Genomic DNA, 22381 nt, shown 5'->3' with positions numbered 1-22381 from the left:
ATTAGTATTTTTTTTATAGTTTGGAGGATTCTACACTCTTTTGTCTTCAGAAGCAAAAATAGATAAATCGAAAAAACACTCGAAAAGAATCACTCGCAATAGAAACAAGCAAACAGTGTAAAGAACCACATAATATGACTAAGAACATGTTGCATCTCATGACATCTTTTAACACTAAATATACGTTATTTAGTTACAAAATACAGTCAGCAAGTATTCAGAGGCTTTATTTTTGTCCATACATAGCAGCCATTTTGTACATTGCAGCAGTCAATGACATAACTTTTAGGCAACCGCTTATTGCGATACTTTTTGCCTAATTTTTAGAAGTTCTCCGGTGTTTTTCTATTATTTCTGACAGTATATAAAAACAAATTCGAGAAACTTACCAAAATTAGCAAGTTAAATCCAGAAACTGAAAAATCTGGAAATTTTTACCATTCAGGTTTAAGAAGTAATTTATAATTGTCCTGATGTCCATTTTTCCCATCACTCAATACCACTACTAAAAAGTAGCTAACCCCAATTTAGATGCTTTAATTGTCGCAATTATTGTGTTTTCATGCAGACCTTAACCATTTTCCTTGGTAGTTTTTTTGCCACACTTTGATGACAATCTGAATTATATTTTTAAAATTCTTTTTTGATATATCATTGATGGGTGGTTTGATGAAAATTTTTTTAATAGAAAAGGAAATAAGACGTCTTGTTTCTGTTTCGACTGCTACATAACGAATGTCTGAATTGTTAATTGTTAATTTATAAAATTGTATTTTTAACCTTCTTTATAAATTGAGAAAAACAGCAATACCTTACTTCCTTCGCTATGGTTGTTATTTTTGTCAGTTTCTTTTTGTATTGGACGTATATATTAGTTTTGCAACAAAAAAGTCTTTAAGAGAAAAAAGGAAAAGGATAATGTTTCTCGTTTACTTTTTGTCAAACTTTGGATCTAGGGCGTTGATAATATTATCTTCAGTAAAAGTGGAAGAACAAGTAAGTTTCTTTAAATTATGTTTCTCTTTCAGTCAAATCGGGAATAAATTTTCAAAAAGACTTTTAAGCAATTGGTTAATTCAGTTTATATTCTAAAAAGCTTAATACAAAATCAGTTCTTATTTCATTAGTTTTCTGCAAAGAGATTTTTTGTAGGATGTTTTGAAGAATCTTTTTTGAGTTGAATTGTAAATATAGATTATTTTTATTTCGTGGCCATTATCCAAAATAAGAAATTTCAATAAATCTGGCATTTCGTAGCCATTTTCTGAGTTGAAAATAAGCTAATCAGGTAAAAATAAGTTGCGTAAAATTTGAAAAATAGGTACACTTTTTTACAAGTGTTCACAAGATTTGATTTTGAGCAAGTAATTTGTTTAAAAAGTAATTGCCCAAATTTTATTAGTAATTTCTTCGGACCGAACTTAAGGATTTTTTGTTCTTGTGACTTGTGATATGTGTGAAGGCAAAAGTGCAAATTGACTTCCTAATCCACAATTATTATCGAGAGAGAAAATTCTGATTTTGATCACTGATTAGGCTTCTGTCATTCATATTTTTGGTAATTAATTAACTATATTTATTTTCATTTTTGTCGCCCATGATTGTAATGATAGAAAACTAAAGACTGAATAGTGATGATTGCTCTGCTTGAGTATGTTTATACGTTTAACTTACTATCTTACTATGTTGCTTTGTATAACGAAAGTTTTTTTTAATTTCATTTTTAATACACTAAGTTTGAATATATAATGATTTTGTACCGAGGCAACTGAAAATGTAATTTAAAACTATTTAATAACTTTAATTTTTAAGAGGTATATAAACAGGGCAGTGTTTATGAGTACGTTTTGAAAAATCTGTTGCTATTGCCTTGTTTACTGTTTTCCTTCAGTAAACAAGGCAATAGCAGCTGTTTTCCTTCTCAGCTGTTTTCCTTCTCATTTCTCCTTCGTGTTTGTCTTGTAAAAGTGATTGGTATTTCAGATTTTCATATAATAACGTTGTTTTTAATTAAAATCACATATCTGTTAAGTGTAAAACAGTAATGAAACTATATCTTATTAACAAGTTGTGCTAAGATTTATTAAAACACAAAAAAAGAACTTGGGAAGACTTGATTTAATTATTTCGACTTCGTAGTTATAAGCAGAATATGTAGGCTTGAAATCAACTTCAAAAATGAAAAAATTCATGTTTTGTGGTTGGATGATTGTTGGTTCTCCTCGTGCTTCGGATAGCAGAATCAATTTGAGAAATTTCTTTGATGTAATTTGTTGGAAATACATTTTTCACGTGACGAGGTTTGACAGAAAACAAAATTATTATTTCGTACTTACATTTGGCTTGCTACTTAGTGTAGTTTTTTGTGTTCTCTTTTTAGCTGCTTGTCTAGAAATTTTTTTACAAAAAGTTCAGTTGTGGTTTCATTTTGTTAAATATTGGCAGGCACAAAAGCGGTAACTCACAAAAACGCTAATTGCTGGCAATTTTTTTATCAATACTTTTTTGCATTTCCAAATAAAAAATAATCACAAATCTCAAATGGAAAATCATGATAATTTTAAGTAATTCTTTGTTAATGGGATTTGTCCCTGTTGCAAGTTTTTAATGCTCAAAAGTCCAGCGAAAACCAAAATCTATAGAAACAATGTGAAAGGGATTAATTAACAGTTTTGTTTGTTTGTTTTCACTGTTTTTAAAGCTTTGCCAAAACGTGCAATTCTCAAAAACATCAAAATGATTTCTAGGCTTTTAGAGAAGTATTTAAACAACGTATAGTTTATCTTTTTTTCATTTTTCAAAATCTTATTGATTTGTTTTCAATTGTTGTGCTTTTAAATTCCCGAATTTTGATTGAAAATGTGCAATCAATCAAAATAAAAAAAAATTCTGAAGAAAGTAGGATGCCTTATTTTTGACGGGATTTCAAAGTTTAACACAAGCTTTGTATTTTCATTTAAAAACTCTGTTTTTCTCTTGGAACTTTAGCACTCAAATTTTATGATAATTGAAATTTTTTTACATTAGAAAATAATCAATTACTATGACTATGACTTCACGTGCTAAAAATGTCAGAGATATTAAGTTATAACTATGTTCTCAAAGAATGAACAGTTGAGAAGTTTGTCTAAGATTCAAAGAAAAGGATACAAAGATTCAGAAAATATTCAAGCTGTCTTTCATGAAAATTTTTCTCTATTATATTTTCCAAAATTAGATGCTTCTTGACAAAGGGAGAGCGAGCGTTGTTTTCTCAGTAACTATGCAAAAAGACAAGGACCCTGCCAACTTCAAACGATACCTTAAGGTGATGAAATTATAGCTAGTTCATTGAAACAGATTTAATTAATCTGCAAAAAAGCTATCAAACTCATTTTAATCAATATCAGATTTTTTGTTTTTTTCCCTTTTCTCAACCTCTTCTTCAAATCGCAAAAAACCCTCCGCAAATTTGAAAAAGCATCAGCTTGGGCCAAGATGTCAACGCTAAAAGACGCAAAACTATGTCAGATTGTTGGCAAATGCGTTGAATTTATGTCGAATCTACGATCAAGCGTACATATTACATAAATTCAACCCATTCACCGCTAATCTTACATATTTGGCGTTGATCTTACATAATTTTGCGTTTAATGTAGCGTAGGCTCTACATAATTGTGCGTTGATTTTAGCGTAGATCTTACATATTTTTGCATAAATGCACCACATTCACCACCAATCTCACACAATTCTGCCTTTTTAAGCGTAGATCGTACATAATTTTGGAATTAAAATAACATAGACCCTACATAACTTTTGCGTTTCCAAGCACATATCTTACATAAAATTAACTTACATGCGTAGACATTTCATAATATTGCGTTCAAAGCGTAGATTTTACATATTTTGTGTTTAACTTTTCGTTTATTTTTTAAAATTTTGATGAACTAGATATGGTTTTGTGTACGTGTGTTCGAATTCGAAGTGAGTGGGGGTGGGGGTTGGCCTTAGGTGGGGGGGGGGGTAGTTGGGTACGTGGGGGATGGGGGTTAGGGATGGGTTACTGATTTTAGAATATCATAAGTGAGCTTTTGTCAGATTCATGTTAGAAAACTCGTTTACAACTCAGGTTTTAATTTTTTGAAACTCAACAATTATCCACGAAAACCCAAGATTTGACGAAGTGTTGAATAATTGTACTGAATGTTGAATAATAAGTACTGAATAATTGTAAGAACTACGCTTAGAAACGCTAAATTAATTATTATAAACTGCAAAACTTTGTAAGATCTGCGTTTAGAAACGCAAAAAAATGTGCAACGCGATGCTACAGTCGGATTTATGAAGATTTGTTACATAATGTTGCGTTGAGTGCGTAGAATTTGCGTCTCTAACTTCAACGCATTTAACTCAAAATTATATAAGAATTTTGCTGTGAATTTTTCGACTTGTCAACGCTAGTTACCACTTATCATGTATAATTTTGACAAAAATTCCCGACCTGGGAGTGTTGAAGTAAAACTAAAATAATTTGAACTTTATGTATAGAGCTCTTTAAAAATATTAAGCTGGCAACAATTTAGGTGTTTGACAAACCATGGTAATACAATCATAATGTCGAGAGGGTTTTACAGAAAAAATGTGTGCTTTTTCAGAAAAACGTGATCTCACTCCATTCCAGCCACCTCATCTGATAATGTTTAAAAATTTTGTTTGGTGTTTGTGAAAATCGCCGACGGAAGATTGAAAAAGTTTTCAGTCGTTCTCAGCAATTTCTGCAAGTCGACGCACGCATCATTCGACTTTTGATTGTATGTGATCCGGCCAAAGAAATTGATGTTAGAAATGATTGTTAGAAAGGTTTCTTGTCTATCAGTTTTCCAGCACGGTTTTTAAAATTAAAATTCTTTTAACATTTTAGGAAGATCAATTACACTTGTAATTTGTTGTGAGCAGATTCAGAAAGATATTTTTTCAGATAATTTTTAAATCATATTTTCTTGTCTTTACTTTAACTATTTTAGTAAAAACAAAAGTAAGACTATTTTTTGACTTCGAGGAAAAAACTGGTATTTTTGGTTCCTGTTTTCGTAAAACCTTCGTGCTTTTAATAGTTAATTAAGCAGACAAATTACAGACTAACGCTTATACTCATTTGAAGGATTTTGCGAAAACTTGGTCTCTGAATTGATCTTACGCACTTATTGAAATTATTCGGGAAATTACCTTTTAATTTTATAACGAGGAACAGTAATGTGCAATTGCACATAATGTGCCGACCAAGTTCAACCATATTTTTGCTTAATTGTCTCTCGAACGAGGAAGAGATAGTAAACTCTAAAAATTTCATATATTAATGGAAAATGTTTGGTGTATCATTTTAAAAATTGCTTTAATTTCCAAACATTAAATAAAATAAATAAAGCCACAAAAGAGGGCCAAACATACATACCCTTAAGGACCTTGAGAGACAAGACAAACAACAAAATTGAACAGAAAACCGCAAGCATGAATAACGACTAAAGATCAATGAGTATCTATTTTTTTAAAAAAGAAAATAATAACAGAAATCAAAATAGCATCAGTTTAGTGATAGTTAAACTCAAACCACTCAACAAACAAAATAAAGCCTCAATAGACGGCCTAACATATGTGCCATTAGGGAGATTAAGAGACAAAACCAACAACAAAAATGAACAAAAACAACAAGCATTAATAACGACTACAACTCAATGTGTATCTACTTGTTCAAAAATAACCTAATAAAAAGAGGCAAAATGGCATCAGTTAATAAAACTCATTATCATCAGTTAATAAAACTTATTATCTATGACTATAAAACTCAAACCTCTAAACAAAATTAAAAAAGCCTCTATAGAGGGCCGAACATAACTGCCATTACGGAGGTTAAGAGACAAACAATTTTTGGTACCTAACATTATTGAGTAAAAAAACGTGTGGACAAAAACATAAAGTGGGACATTAAAAATACGTTTATACATTCTGGAAAAAATTCTGTTCATTGTCATCAAAAAAAGTTAGCTATCGGCCAACAAATAAATAGCTTCATTTACACCCTCATAGGAAGCTCATTGTGACCTCTCATTAATGAAAAAATGTAAAGCAAGTACAAAAAAAGCAAATACAGGCAACAATCAAAGATTCGTTTTTCGAAAGAAATGGTATCGGGTCGTTCAAAGTCATAGTAAAATCAATAAAGACAAAAAATATAATCACACGGGCTTTTTCTCAGCGCTATTAATGTCACATGTGGCTCAAAACATATAACTTGTTCTGGCAAAATTCGTCCAATTTAATAATCTTTTCGACAATTTTTATTCAAGACACTTCATTCCTGTTGTCTTGTTTTCATGAGAATGTTGTACAGTTTATAGCTGATTAAGACAAATTACAGATTATGGGTTATAATCATTTCAAGGATTTTGCAAAAATTTGATATATGAATTGATCTTAAGCGCTTATTGACAATATTCGGGAAATTACATTCTAAGCTAACATGAAGGCTCAGTAATGTAAGTTGGCCCATAAACAATTTAAGTAATGCCACAATAGAGGGCTGAACATATCTGCCATTAAGGAGGCTAGGAGGGAAGACAAACAACAAAATTGAGCAAATGACTAAATCTGAATGTCTGTCTATTTTTTTTAAAAATATATATTAATAACAAATGTCAAATAAGCGTAAGAAATATATAGTAAGAAACTGCCTTCCATTTCAGACAGAAAGTTTTGGCACCTAACATTATTGAGTAGAGTAAACGTGTAAAACGCCATCACAGTTTTGAAGGAAAAACAACCCTGGTTATTCGGCGAAATCATAATGATTTTTTCACTGACCTTCACTGCTGGTAAGCTTGATTAATCAACAATTAAGCTTTGATTTGAAATCTTTCTGGTCTGTAATTAACATGAAAAATACAAAAATTAATATAGACAAAATATTTTTAAAAAATGAAAAACGAACTGATTTATATTAGCCAAAAACCGTTAAATAACATTTGAAAAATTAAAATATTCTCTTTGATAGGCTTGTCCATAAGACTAAAACGAACAACAAATATTGGCGAAGTTCAAGCATTCATTTATAATTCAGGAAATCATTTTTCGGAACAGAACAAATTTTATTCAGAAAGCACAGTTTTTCTTCATTTATTTTTTTCCAAGGGGCTTTGGAAAGAATAGCAAACAGATTTGTTTGTTATCGGGACGAAAAATGCAAACAAAATAATTTAATTGATGACACGGCAAAACTACAATCCGTATTTACTTGCAAAAAAAACCGATGAGACCACAACTGGATTTGCTATCGCTGTGTGACTGTTGAAAATCGTCATTGTTACAATTAATTGCTTAATAGATATTTTGGCAAACGAAAAGTTTGATACTTCAAGAACGAATTGTGACATTTTAGATTTTGATAGAAATCGATTTAAGTTATGGAAAGGCCGCCAATTTTTTTTCCAGAACACTTTCTTAGGAATTGGAAGTATAAATAGCCCGTATCTAAGTCAAAAATGGCCGTGTCAGCAGTTTTTGTCTGCATTACAGGTCAATAGAGTTTGTTCAAGCAATTCAGCAACCTTTTCATCTCTAAACGTAAAACCAATGATTATTTGGTTAACAATTTTATCACATATATATGAAAAAAATCTACAAAATTTTAAAACTCCATGACTTAATTCAAAAGTTTTTTTTTTTTGGTATTCGACGCTTGACTTACTTTCTATTGATACATCCCCCAATTCTGCAAGAAGAAGACAGCTATCGGCAAAAAATGATTGACCAAAAAAACCTGCTCAGCATATAGTTCCTCTGCCACTTAAGTGGGTCGGAGCAATTAAAGAAATTTTCTGTGTAGGGAGTAATTTAGCTGTTATAATATATATATATATATATATATATATATATATATATATTTGAAGGTTGATCTAGAGCAAGAAGATAAGTTGCATAAGATAAGATAACCAAGAAGTTATTTTTATTTAAAGAGCACTTGGTTTGCGAGATGAAGCCTTGAGGAACAAGAAAAAATGTGAGAAGGAATCATAAGAGACGCCCAATTTTTAGAATTCATCACCAGGAGGTATAATGGTTAGCAAACAAGGCTTGTCATTTAGAGATTCTGGTTCAAATCCATTACTGGTCCGTTTTCACAGTAGTGGCGCCTGCTTAAGTTCCTTAACATTTATGATGCATACTACTTGCGGACTTTTGCAAAAAGACATGCAAATTGACTAAAAATAGTTTGTTTAGAGAATTTAAGAAAAAAATCTCCAAAAAATCATTTTTAAACATTTTGAGGTAAAGTTGAGAAAATGATCAATTCTCGAAAAACGACAGCAATTAATTAGTTGTATTTTTTGTCCAAATCGAACAGCGAAGCGGCTTGAATGAACTTTTATTACGGCGTTCAGTTTCTTTCATTATAAATTATACTATTATAATGCCTTGCGGTGTCTCAAACATATAACTTTACAAAGAGTTCATTGTTATTCAAACTAAATAATTCATGACTGATTACTGATATTTAACTAATTCTTTTTAATTTGGTGAAAAATGAGTAGGTGTATTGAACTGTATTTACAAGAGAACATTTATAGTTCATGTGTGTACGCTTCATACAAGCAATTCAGATTAAGTTCAAATTCAAGCATTACTAAAAGTTAGCAAAGGTCATCTCTAGTCAAAGTAGGTTAAAAACTGATTTTCTCAAAAAATTCTCTCATTTTCAGTATCAAATTTTTCTGTCAATATAAAAATGAGATGATCTTTCTTGGGGAATTACTCCAATTTCAGATAAGTTTGTTTGTTAAAATGTTTGCATCTAAGCTAACGTGCAGAAATTATTGATATGATAAATATAAGAAGAATTGACAAGTAAGAAACATGTTCACACGCGAAGAATTATATATTTATCGTTACAAATTGACAGAAATATTAAGATTTGAAGAGCAAAATAGTATATTTTGCATCTACAGAAGAATTAAATTTAAATTCGTTTGAACTAAATGAGTGCATTATATGTACATTGTAGGTTTTGAGGTTAGGTTTATCTATGACCCCCCCCCCCCCCCCCCCCCTCCCAACTATCCCTAGAAGTGATCACAGTCCCAAATATTAGAATATTATTTAATGATGACATACAATTGATAAAACTAATTTAGTAGTAAAATTGTTCTATGATAATCAAAAAATGTTATGATTATTTAATCAGTACCAAATTTTTTGTATATGACGTTTTCACGCTGTCATGATACATGAGTTAAATCTTTTGTACCATTGTCAGACACTCTATATAAGAAGAACATCAACCTCAAAAAGAAAATGACAAACCAGCAAATAATCAAACTCGTGTGCCAGAACCCTTCCGGTTGAACCCACGCGCCAACTTTGTCCGCTAATATTATCTGATCACCTTGAGCACCTCTATTATTAGCACATAATGTTTACTATCTTATGTAATGGCACGTGTTTCACAATCGGGGTGGGGGATAGGGTACGGGGGGGGGGGGGGGGGGGCGGCTTGGATAACGGAAAAGGTGACACTGATCGGAACAAGATGTTAGAACGGTATCTACTGTTTCAAATTCATGTTGCAAAACTCAACAATTCTATCACACGCTTCGCTTAACACATCGCGAGGTACTGTAAGCACAATCCGGAACGAATTTGGGTATGTGAAGCCACTTCCGGGTAAACAGAATACATTCTGATACTTTAACAGGTTCTGGGTGAATGCCACGTCATCCGGTTGATCCCAAAGCGTATCAACGTCAACTCCAGTCATCATATACATAGCACCCTCTGGCATAACTGGCTTCAAACTTGGACAAGCTGCCAGTTTCGAAAAAGCCAGTTTTGCATTTTCTTCAATATCCGCCATCACAGACTTGAAAAACTCTGGTGGCGTATCCCTCAGAATCCCAGGAATCGCGAACTGACAAATCGTGTTCGGGTGCAGGATTCTTTGCGAAAGATTGATCAATCCTTCGCGAACTGAAGATAACTGATCATGTCTGTCGTGAAGGATAATCCAGCCGACACGCCAGCCAGGAGCGAGCCAGCGCTTAGCCAGGCCTCCGGTAACCAAAACTGGAACATTCTCAGACAGATCTCCGAATGACTCGAACTCGACGTTGTTGAACACCATATGACTGTAGACCTCATCAGCTATGATTGGTAAATTGTGATCTTCAGCTGTCTGAATGATATCTCGAATGTGTTTTGGAGAAAAAACAGAACCGCACGGGTTCGAAGGGTTGCACACAACAATTGCGGACGTATTGGAATCAATAACGGATTCCAACTGGTTCAAATCAACTTCCCAGTTTTTTTCAGGAAGCAAATTGTAGTACTTCACGTTTACATTGTACAGTCCGGTCAATGTTTCGTAGAGAGGGAATCCGGGACTGGGAAGCAAAATGTTTGACTTCTCTTCGGCTATAGCGCCAATCGCCAGATCTAAGGCCGAGCTACATGATGGCGTCAGAAGGACGTCATTTTCGGTTAAATGAACGTGTCGGCTACTGTGAAAATCAGCCACAGCTTTCCTGGCAAACGGGAACCCAATAGAAGGTCCATATCCGTGACAATTCCCACCCTCAATTGCCTCAATCAGTGATCTTTTTGCCCCCTCGCTGATAGGAAAGTTGCCGAATGTTGTGGGGTCCCCGATTGATAGAGGAATGAAACTTTTGGTTGCATCTTTGTCTATTTTAAGAGCATCCACTATGTTTCGCAATAAGTTGACAGTATTGAGCGATCTTTCAGAAGCTGGGAACTTCCTAATTTGGTAATCCACTGACGGCTTCCCCTAAAAATAGAAATGTTGAGTGAGATTTAACTAATTTCGCCGCATAGTCACTGGTTTCCACGAAATTTGGTAACAATGTGTTTAACAGATAGAAATGAAAAGAAATCTAATTGATAAATAATTGAATAGAAGTCCCTTGGAGTGCTAATTGCGGATTAAAAAATATCGTTTGCCGATTAGCACTTACTCATATGTCGGCTCATAAGAAAGTTATGTATCTAAAAATAGACATTGAGTAATTTATAGCAAAACTTACCTAGACGAATTTTATCTTAGGGTTAATGAGCTGGATTAGCAGGAAAAGTGACAAATAATGGTTTTTAATACTGAGCAGCAGTTTTTTGTACTGAGCAGCAGTTTTGACAGAGGAAAACGAATACGTGGATCATTAGTTTTTTGGCTTCGGTTTTGGTTCAAGTAATTCAAGTTTGAATGCCTTACCGCTGTCATAATGTGATTCTGATGTAAACAAAATTTTGCTGGAACGACAGTAAATATATATACTTATTGACTCACAACCATTACAGCAAATATTTGAGCATCATCGCGACTTCTAAAGCTGCAAATAATACTTAGATGTGAAATTTGAGTGGATGAAATTTTCGAAAATCTTTTTAAAAATTAATTTTGCATTTGCACTTGAACTTTTGAAAAGAGCTGAACCTTAAACAAATTATATTACGTATATACAGCGTTTTAAGGATGCTTAGTTCCTTATTCAGAGCCCACTTTTTTAAATATACTTTATACTTTAGCATTTGTTGATGATATTCCAAGTCCGAAAAATAAATATACGCAACCCAAATCTCGCTTTAAACCAAACATACGACAATTTTTATTTACAACAAACGTTTAAAAATCGAGCATACCAAAAAAGAAAAAAGGTTATGCCAAAGCTAACTTATGCATTCTTGTCATTTGTGTGAAACAAAAACCAAAAAGATCTGCAATTTTTTAATGTTTGAAATCAGTTATTTCTGAAATAGTGTTAGTTGGCGAGAGAATGAGGTTTATAAGCATTATGCAGCTTATCAAATTTTTGAAAATCTACTCCAGTTAAGTACTCGGAATTCTAATTTTCTGCAATAGTGTTTAATTAATTTTCATTTTTCCAGTTTTGCAAAATTTTTCATTCTGTAGTTGATAGACCAAATGATTTTCACACTGATAAGATTTTGTTGTTATGCTTATGAGTAGTGCGATGTTGAAGCCTGGAGTTAACCTCTGTTGGAGCTGAGCTCGCTAAGCTTGCGTAGGAAGAAAACTATTACTGTATCCTATTTTTATCCAGATTATCCATCCCCCTAGCGAGGAAATTGTGTATAGCAAATCAGAAACAGCCGCATATGCCACGTCAGCAGAAAAATTGTTAATAAACTGAACAAAAAATAAGAACTCATTACAACTCCAATTGTCTTGTCAGCCTAGCAACTCGAGCTAGCAAATAAACTCAGCAATAAAATTGTTGAAATAATATAGTCTTGAGCAGTATATTTGTTACTGCGTCTTGCTAAAATCCAAACACTTGAGCAGTATATTCGTTAAATTGATACTGCGTCTTGATAACAAAAATTTATCTTGAGCAATATTCTATCAAATATTGTGTCTTGTATCAAAACGTCTCGAGCAGTGAATTCAATTTTCTGTGTCCTGATTTTCAGTCTTCAACTCGTGAGTACTCTGCGAAAATCGCAACACACACATCAACGATTAAGTTAGAAACAAATTTTTCATAAAACTTCTCAGGCATATAATTTTGCTTTAGATTTGTTTCATCAAAACGATAGAACTGGTAAACATAAAGAGATCCCGTATTGTGTGATCTGTGGACCCAGTTCGATTGAGAAAAAATCCAAGACTATGTTAGTTAAATTAGTTAATGCAACGGTAAGTACTGCGGAGCGGATATAGAGTTACAAAAGTGAACTGCATAAACGAAGTATCCGGACAAAATTTGTAACCACTCAGAACGAACTGGGCGGTGTAAAACTTTCTTTGCGAAGCACAAGGAGAGCAGCCGTTACATTTGGTCCGCCGACCCGGACAGTGAAATACAAACTGCTGTCCAACTCAACAAGTGAAGTGCTAAAGGCATCAACGAATAAAGCAAAACTCAACAGGCAATTCAACGACTTAAAGCCAATTAGGCAAAGTGCATTAGAAGTTGAATATCAAAGCTTAATTAAAGCAAATAAACAAAAGTACTGTAGGGATTCAAGCTGCAGTCCCAAAGTACAAACGAAGTGACTCCGTCACAGAGTCCAGACATTTTGCAAAGACAGATTAGCAACATTAAAAAAACGACTCGACGAAAAAACTCAGGAGGGCCAGGAGCTAATCAGAAACAACGATAGATCAAGCAAACTCAAGACCATTTATCAACAGATACTGAAGGTTGACGACTCTTATTACAATCTTTCTCGGAAGCGAGCAAACACTCTTCGTGATCCCGAATTGATTGAACGTTACGAAGAACAACGACTAAATTTCTTACAAATATTAAACGCAGATTCGTTACCATACATTCACGGAGAAACAAATATGACGGATCAACAGAATCAGACCGTTCAATTGACTAGCGATGCAGAACCAACTGTCGCTAAGAATTCACAGTCTGTTGTAGGAGTTTCTCAACGAACTGTTGAAAATGGAAACCCAAACAAAGGCAACGATTCAATGGCCTCCTCTGAAAAACCAGCTAAAAAGGCAGAAAAGCTTGCGGCTTTAGAGAAAGACTTTGATTCAAAAATGAGGTTGGAGAAAATTGAATTCGAATTGAAAAGGAAAGAGCTTGAAATGGAGATGCAATTTTTTGAAGAAGAAGGTGCACTGAAACTGGAATACGAGAAAGAAGCTCTTCACGCAAGAGCACCAGATTCTGATGAATATGCAGCCCCTAGTATTCGAAGTAGATCACCATTCAATTGGAAAACCCCTAAGAACAAAGATGTTTCCGGTTGGCTCGATAACTCGGATAAATTCTCCAACTTGCACGATTTTAGTTTAGAGCGTGCGAAAACCAGGATCGACAACAATTAACCCAGGGTAAGCTTCAATCGCGAATGTGTACTTAAGCCACGGTCACCAAGCGGAGAGCGTGCCAGCGCAGCCTGGGAACAAGACAAGTATAAGCGCGATAAACCAAGCAGTAGTAGTCAACTACCTAATTTGAAGTTGAGTTCATTCGACGGAAACCCCCTAGAGTGCCCGGAGTGGTCGAATATGTTCAAAGCAACGGTTCACCATCGCGATATACCTGACTCAGAGAAAATGAGCCACTTGAAAACTTTGTTGACAGGTAAAGCGAAGTCAGCTATATCAGGAATGGGCTATTCGGGAGAGTTCTACGCTCAAGCGTGGGAACTCATGGGACGGAAGTTTGGGCGACCTTACCTAATTGTCGACGCTCAGCTTAACATATTGCGCAAACAACAACTAATTCGAATGCCCGACTCAACGGCTATAATTAATTACTCAATAACAATCAGCGACGTAGTCAATGTACTGAAGCAATACAATTATGAGGGCGATCTGCGTTCAAGTTCAACACTGCAAGTGGCAATTGAAAAACTGCCCCCAAACTTGAAAGAAAAGTGGTTCTTCTTCGTTGACGAGTGTCAAGAAGATAGAGCCGACCACACTCTCCTTGAAAAGTGGTTAGCTCAAATGGCTTTTGTCCACGAAGGAATGCCATCAACAAAGAGCGAACGAAAGGAAGATGATCGACCAAACGCTAACAAGTGAAAACGATTCTTAAAATAGTCAAATATTAGTGCGAGTTCGAATGCGAACGAAACGAAGCAAATGCAAAACAACAACTGTCCACTAGCGGATGGCACTCATAAAATATGGAACTGCCCATTATTTAAGAGTGTGAATGTCACCAATCGCTTTGCGGCAGTGAGAAAAGAGCGCTTATGTTATGATTGTCTAGGGAAAGGGCATGCAATCAAAGAATGCAAAGTCCACCCGTGCGGTATAAATGGATGTACCAAAAAGCACAACAGACTGCTACACTCAGAAAACCCAATGGACGAGGGTAGTCACGCAGTTAATGTAAGCGCAGCAACAATCAACCAGAGTAACCAAGTTACTAGTTTTCTTCAAATCGTTCCGGTATCGGTTCAGAATGGTGGTAACAGGTTGACTACCTACGCTTTCCTCGATAGTGGGTCAACAGTATCATTCATCGATCAAAGTGTTAAGGATCAACTACAAGCCAAAGGCACGGACGTTACCTTGAACATAGCTGGCAAACATTGGACGCAAGATTTGAGGACAGAAAAGGTTCCTATCACAATAAAGGGACTACATTCAACGGTGCATTCGATTGAAGCGTTTGCACACCCATCAATCTCGTTGGGAAACAAAACTTATGATTACAAGGAACTGAAGAACAAATTCAGACACCTGAATGTTCTCACTAACTGAGCATTCATCCTGATGGAAGTAGGCATCATACTTGGACAGGATGCCTACGAAATTCAACGTCCATTGGACTATAAGATTGGAACACGAAGTGAGTCTTTTGCCGTCTTAACAGAATTAGGATGGGTAGTCAGTGGTCCCATGACAGGCAAGAAAAGTCAAAATGTTTGTCATTTTGCCTTCACAGAAGATGTGAAAGTGGCAAAAAACATCCAATCATGGTGGGACATTGAAACCTATGCTTCCCAAATAAAAGTTGTAAGTCAATCACAGAAAGAGTAGCAAGCTCAGAAGTTTCTAGAGAGCACGACAAAGTTTACAGGCGAGCGGTACGAAGTGGGCATGCATGCTCTTGAGTGAACCAAAACCCAATCTCCCAAACAACTACAGCTCAGCTCTTGGTCAGCTCTACTCACTGGAACGAAGATTCCAACGTGACCCAAATTTAAAAGAATTGTATCAACAGTCAATTGATACAGATGTGGAAAAGGGATTTGTGAAGATCCTTGGTAAATCGGAAGTCAAAGGCACTTTTGGAAGGGAATGGTATTTGCCACACCATCCAGTACTAAACCCGAACAAACCGGGTAAAGTTCGCCGTGATTGCGACGCTGCGGCAAAATACAAGGATGTATGCCTAAATGACAAGCTGTTAGCCGGACCCGATCTACTACACGGATTGATGTTCAGACACGGAACAATATTGACTACACGGAACAATATTCAGATTTCGAGAAGGACCAAAAGCCCTTACCGCAGATATTGAATCATTGTTTCTGCAAGTGCAAATTCCTGAACGGGATAAAAGCTGCTTGAGATTCTTGTGGCGACCAACAATGAACGAACCTGTGCAAATTTAGGAGTATCAACATCATGTATTCGGAGCAAAGAGTTCACCATCATGTGCCAACTACGCTCTGAAGCGAGTAGCCGTCGATAACGAGGACGAGTTCCCAATTGCAGCAAAAACAATCCAAAACAGCTTCTACATGGACGATTTCATCAAGTCAGTCGAAACAACTGGGGAAGCAATCAAGGTTTTAAAACAACTACAACCTCTTCTCTCAAAACATGGATTTGAATAAGTGGATCACCAACAGCGACGTGGTAACCAAAGCAATCCCAGAGGACTTAAGATCAATCAACAAAACCAAGCAGGTTGAAGTAGAACCCAGCAAAGAAGGTTCATCTGTGCTTGGGCTACAGTGGACGATTATCGATGATAGTCTACAGGTTTGTAGAGGTACAAGCAAAGAAGTTGAGACCCCAATCACCCAAAGGAAGATCTTATCTCTAGTTTCTTAAGTGTTTGATCCTCTTGGACTGTTTGCACCATTCAGTGTTCATATGAGACGACTCCTGCAGAGCATCTGGACAAAAAATGGACAACATTGGTACAAGTCAGTGGAACCTAACGAAGAAGCGGAGTTTCTGAAAGGGAAAGACCAGCTCCCAGAAGTAGCAGAAACCAGCATTGATAGAAGATACTTCAGCGCAGCCAAGGACAAATGGGAACTTCATGTGTTTGTCGACGCATCTGAAGACACAATGTGCGCAGTGGCATACCTACGTTCAAAGCCCAAAGAATACTCTGCAGACTTAGCATTTGTAATCGGAAAGTGCAGAGTTGCAACGATGCGACACCTTTCCATACCACGCTTGGAACTAAAACCTGCAGTGATGGCGGTGAGTTTTAAAGAACAGATAGTGAAAGAACACGAAACGAAGATTCACAGTTGCAACTTTTGGTCAGACTCCACTACTCTTCTGCAATGGATTCATAGCTCCCACCGTAAGCAACAGGTGTTTGTTGCAAACAGAGTGGCTGAGATTTTGGACACAACTAATGTTTCACAGTGGAGTCATGTGAGTGGCATTAACAATCCAGCTGACATGGGGACACGAGCGATTGACGAACTTAAGAGAAGCGAATGGCTCACTGGCCCGGCCTGGTTGAAGCAACGAAAGAACGAATGGCCTGAAAAGGTGAATTTAACATTTGCTTCAGACGAACAAAACGATCAATTGGTCTTCTCAGCAAAGGTTGAAGAGAAGAAGTTGATGATTCAGTGGGAACGATTAAGCAATTTCAATCGACTTGTAAATACAATGGCCTACGTACAGCGCGTATTTAGATAACACAAACCGGCAACAAAAACACTAAGTGTTGAAGAAAAAGAGGGTGCACAAGCAAGCATCTTCAGACTACTGCAGCAAGAACAGTTTGCTGAAGAGATGAAATCTCTCAAGGCTGAAAAGGAAATTCTAAAAAACAGCAAAACTCTCCAGTTTTTACCATTCATAGACCAGCAAGGACTTATTCGTGCTCAAGGCAGAATAGTTAAAAGTTAATTGAACTTCAAAACCAAGCATCCAATACTGTTACTTTGGAAGCACCATGTAGTTGAATTATTCTTGCGAAATGAACATAAGAATAGTCTTCACGAAGGTACTGAACATGTCAGAAACATAGTTCAGCAGAACTTCTGGATCCTAGGCATACGAAATGCTTTGAGATCGATCAAAAACACATGCATTAGATGTCGAAAGGGAAGAGCCCAAACAAAGGCATCAGTAATGGCAGATCTACCTGAAGAACGATTAGTCGCATCAACAGTGTTCTCGAATGTGGGCGTAGACTATTTCGGACCATTCACGGTAAAGATTGGTCGAAGAAACGAAAAGCGTTGGTGCCGTCTATTCACATGCCTTACTGTACGAGCGGTACACATAGAGATTGTACCAAAACTAGACACTAATTGTTGTCTGAACGCAATTATGCGATTCATTGCTCGAAGAGGCAAACCCGTCAAAATGATTAGCGATAACGGGACAAACTTCATTGGAGCTGAAAAAGAACTGGCAGAGTATATAGCAGCATGGAACAAGGTGCGAATTGAAGAGCATCTGATTCAACAAGGAATCAGATGGAATTTCAACCCATCTGCAGCACCACACTTTGGAGGAGTTTGGGAAAGACTGGTTAGGAGTTGCAAGAAGGCAATGTATGCAGTGCTGGGCAATCGATCAGGCACGGAAGATGTTCTGTCGACCACGATGTGTCTTGTTGAACAGACGTTGAATGCTAGACCGCTGACGCCGGTCAGTTCTGATGCTACGGATTTAGAAGCTATTACTCCGAACCATTTTCTACTTGGCAACAAGAACCTTTGTTTACCGTATCTATCAGGTGCAGAGCAATTTCTTGATCATAGAAAGCTCTTCCGACAAACACAAGCTTATGCAGACCTCATCTGGGATAGATTCCGTAAAGAGTACTTGCCAACGTTGAACAGTCGAAGGAAATGGCAGAACACAACGGACAGAAGTCTTCAGCAGGGTGATCTTGTGTGGTTAGTGGAAGACAGTGACAAACGTGGATATTACGATCTGGGTCGAATAACCGAAACCTTTGAAGGTTCCGACGGAATGATTTAATCAGCGAAAATCCGAACGAAATATGGATACTACAAGAGACCAGTAGTGAAGCTCGCTCCAGTGCTATCAAAGGACGAAGACGTTTTCACGAAGGAAAACAGGGCCGGCGATGTAGGAGCTGAGCTCGCTAAGCTTGCGTAAGACAAAAACTATTACTGTATCCGATTTTTATTTGGATTATCCATCCCCCTAGCGAGGAAATTCTGTATAGCAAATCAAAAACAGCCGCGTATGCCACGTCAGCAGAAAAATTGTTAGCAAACTGAACAAAAAATAAGAACTCATAACAACTCCAATTGTCTTGTCAGCCTAGCAACTCGAGCTAGCAAATAAACTCAGAAATAAAACTGTTGAAATAATATAGTCTTGAGCAGTATATTTGTTACTGGGTCTTGCTAAAACCCAAATACTTGAGCAGTATGTTTGTTAAATTGATACTGTGTCTTGATAACAAAAAATTGTCTTGAGCAATATTCTCTCAAATATTGTGTTTTGTATCAAAACGTCTCGATCAGTGAATTCCATTTTCTGTGTCCTAATTTCTAGTCTTCAACTCTTGAGTACTCTGCGAAAATCGCAGCACACACATCAAGGATTAGGTTAGAAATAAATTTTCCACAACACTTCTCAGGCATATAATTTTGCCTCAGATTTGTTTCATCAAAACGATTGAACTGGTAAACATAAAGAGATCCCGCATTGTGTGATCTGTGGACCCAGTTCGATTGAGGAAAAATCCAGGACTATGTTAGTTAAATTAGTTAATGCAACGGTAAGTACTGCGGAGCGGATATAGAGTTACAAAAGTGAACTGCATAAACGAAGTATCCGGACAAAATTTGTAACCACTCAGAACGAACTGGGCGGTGTAAAACTTTCTTTGTGAAACACAAGGAGAGCAGCCGTTACAACCTCAAACAAATTCATTTGTCGAAAAAAAAATACCAGCACTGTTCTTGGTGTGAAGACCAATGTTATTCCTAACACAGGAGATGGAATTTATAGGGTCATAACTGTTGGATATTTAAATTGAGTGTAAATTTTTAACGTGAGTTCTATAGAATTCACCTCATAAAAGTTAATATTTTAAATGTTAACAAGAAAAAGACTTTTGCTTAAAATGCTGATTATTTTTAAAGCAAAATACACAATATTGTCAAGTTTCCTTTTTAATATTTGGAAACAAGCAGCTAAGGATTTGTAGCTTTGATATTAATTAACGGAGAAGTCTAACAAAAATTGTGCCATTAATTAGGATCGTAATCTACAGGATATGACAAAAAGAAAAACTGCAATTTACAATAATGAAAAATGGGTTTTCCAACAAGAGATCAATTGACTATTAACAGATATCCAATTTCTTCCAGGAAAAAAACAGAGCTGTTTTGGTAGAGTGAATTTTTTGTCCTTGTTTATTCTATTTTTGTTGGTTAATGATCTTAACTGCAAATAAAATTACAAATATTGATAATTTTTAAGGCATATGAATGTAGACAGATGACAATACTATTCTTAAAGTTAAACTGTTTGTAAAAATTTCTTATTCTTGGATGTCTTCAAGTTTTGGCGCAATCTCAATCTAGATATTCATAGTGATAAGGTTCAAAATAGTCTGATCAAAATTTGTTCACAATAATCTGATCCATTTTTTCTCTAGATATGCTGTAAGATAAGGTTAAACGGAAAAACATGGTACGGTACTGTTTAGCAAGACAAAGTTCAAAAAATTTTGAAAATTCTTGTGTTATCCAACCAAATATAGTTGAGTGCAGATTAATTCCTCTCAGATCATGCTTTATCCTCCTACTTTTCCAACTAAAAACTAATTAGCAGATTAAATTCAACTTTTTTTGAAGCGATCTTTGCCATTCACTATTTCTCAAAAAAATTCCTTTCATAGTCAAATATCAGCAAAAGTTATGCGCACAGTCGAATAATTATTGCAAATATGACAAAGTTATAATCGAAGCTGCCAAAAATTGCGTTATAGTATTTAATTAAAATTGATTTAATTGTTTTAATTGTATTTTGGCTAAAGTTGATCAAAAAATTTGGAATAGGCATAGAAGTTTCTGAGGGAATAATAATAATAGTTTTCTGTCAATTAGATCTAGAACTTGTATTACTCTATTTGCATTAGGTCAAACTCGTAGAAATTGACCTAATATTCTCTGAAACGAGAACTCTAATTACCATTATTTTAATCAACAATATACACAAGCGTGTAAAATTAACATAATTTTATTTAACATAATTTTTGCCTGCAGATATATAGACGACAGTTCAAAATCTGCGATTTGTGGTCAATTTAGCAGCAGGATTTTTAACAAGCATCTAAATTTTATTCGTCATACGTACCAATTCCTTCATCTATTCCTTTGAACCAATGTATTAAGATACTACTTGTTATCTGTGAGTACCAATAGGGACAAATCTGTCCATATAAGGAGCGGATCGAATATGGTTTCAGCTAGGAAAAACAATATTTGAAACCAGAAAGAATTGGTTAATATCTTTCCTGGAAATTTCCATCCCGCATATAAATTTGGATGTTTCACTTTAATTTTTAATTCAAGTATTATTTTTTAAAAAAAAACCGTGCTTGTTAAATATGAAATTTAGCCATAGTTTAGCTGACCTGCAAGGGCGCTCCTACCGCAGTTGATGACTTGAGGCAACTAAAAACCAGCGAAGGTCTACTTTGCGTTAATAATCTCATTTTCCGCTATTTTATAATGTTCAGAAACTCTTGTTTATTAATAAAATTTAGGTGACACTTTGACAACAAACTTAGTAAAAGTGATATGGTACTATCCAAAGTCAAACTGCTTGAAGCTGAGAAGAGATTTACAGAACTGATTTTGACCATTGAAGTACGGCATTTAAGCTTGGTTTAACTTAATATAAGTCAACCATTAACGAACGTTTTATTTTTTGAATCTGTTCATTAAAGTTCAAAGATCACTCACCTAATGCAATTCGATCACGCAGGTATGTAGTATTCAGTAAATAGTTTAAAGTGTTCATACTTGCATTTGGTGCGAGGCCAGTGAAGTCCACTAATTCACTGATAAATGATCAAGTCTGTCAAGTGTGAAAGAACATCCTCAGCTTTTGTAATTACTTATTGTTCGCTGGTACTTTCATGTAGGTTTGGGTTTGCTTGCCAGCTATCTCTTATCTCATCTTATCTATTCTACTGTTAGTTAACTCTTTGACCTATTTGATAATTTATTCATCTTCTGAATAGGAAAATTTTCACCTGGAACTAATAGTACTAGCACTCTTCATTTGAGAAGAGTGATGTTGTCAGTTATGATGAATGTTCTGTCATTTAATATAGAAGTACTTTAGCACAGTAGTTTATTTGTCTTTATGGCGTAAAATGCGTAAGGACTGTAATAATCTACCCGTTCAGCTAAAAGCCCTAGAGTAAAAAAATTCCTCTAAAATAAAAATCCATCTTATACAACAGTTTGCAAATTGTAGCAACTACTCGTCTTTTGGTAGCATCAGCTGGCGAGCAACAAGATTTTAAAAATAGCTTAATTATTTCCTTATACATGTATTTTTGTTTGTTGTTTGTCCTTGGTCGATCTAGCCAAAAAAATACTAATCGGTCACATGATTTTAGTACATTTTGATTTGCTGTCTGTACATTCCTGGGAAGTCTTGTTACAAAAAAAATTTACATCTACTTTG

The 22381-nt window shown here is 35.4% G+C and overlaps 1 protein-coding gene across 2 annotated transcripts; it reads right to left on the bottom strand.

Annotated features, from left to right (window-relative positions):
• Window positions 1-9513: 9513 nt before the first annotated feature.
• LOC142335112 (tyrosine aminotransferase-like) lies at window positions 9514-21729 on the bottom strand. 2 transcript variants are annotated; one of them, XM_075383468.1, is made up of 2 exons: window positions 21709-21729; window positions 9514-10813 (listed from the first exon to the last, which is right to left on the bottom strand). In XM_075383468.1, exons 1-2 carry the CDS (start codon window positions 21712-21714, stop codon window positions 9575-9577), a joined length of 1245 nt encoding a protein of 414 aa, XP_075239583.1. In that variant the 5' UTR covers window positions 21715-21729; the 3' UTR covers window positions 9514-9574. The 2 variants fall into 2 exon arrangements, with proteins under 2 accessions (XP_075239583.1, XP_075239582.1); XM_075383467.1 differs by lacking the exon at window positions 21709-21729 and adding an exon at window positions 21318-21567.
• Window positions 21730-22381: the final 652 nt, after the last annotated feature.

This window comes from Convolutriloba macropyga, chromosome 2, assembly GCF_964194025.1.
Source record: "Convolutriloba macropyga chromosome 2, txConMacr16.3, whole genome shotgun sequence".
NCBI classification, from domain to species: domain Eukaryota; kingdom Metazoa; phylum Xenacoelomorpha; order Acoela; family Convolutidae; genus Convolutriloba; species Convolutriloba macropyga.
The sequence above is the reverse complement of the archived record's forward strand: the minus strand, read 5'-3'. Positions and strand labels throughout refer to the sequence as shown.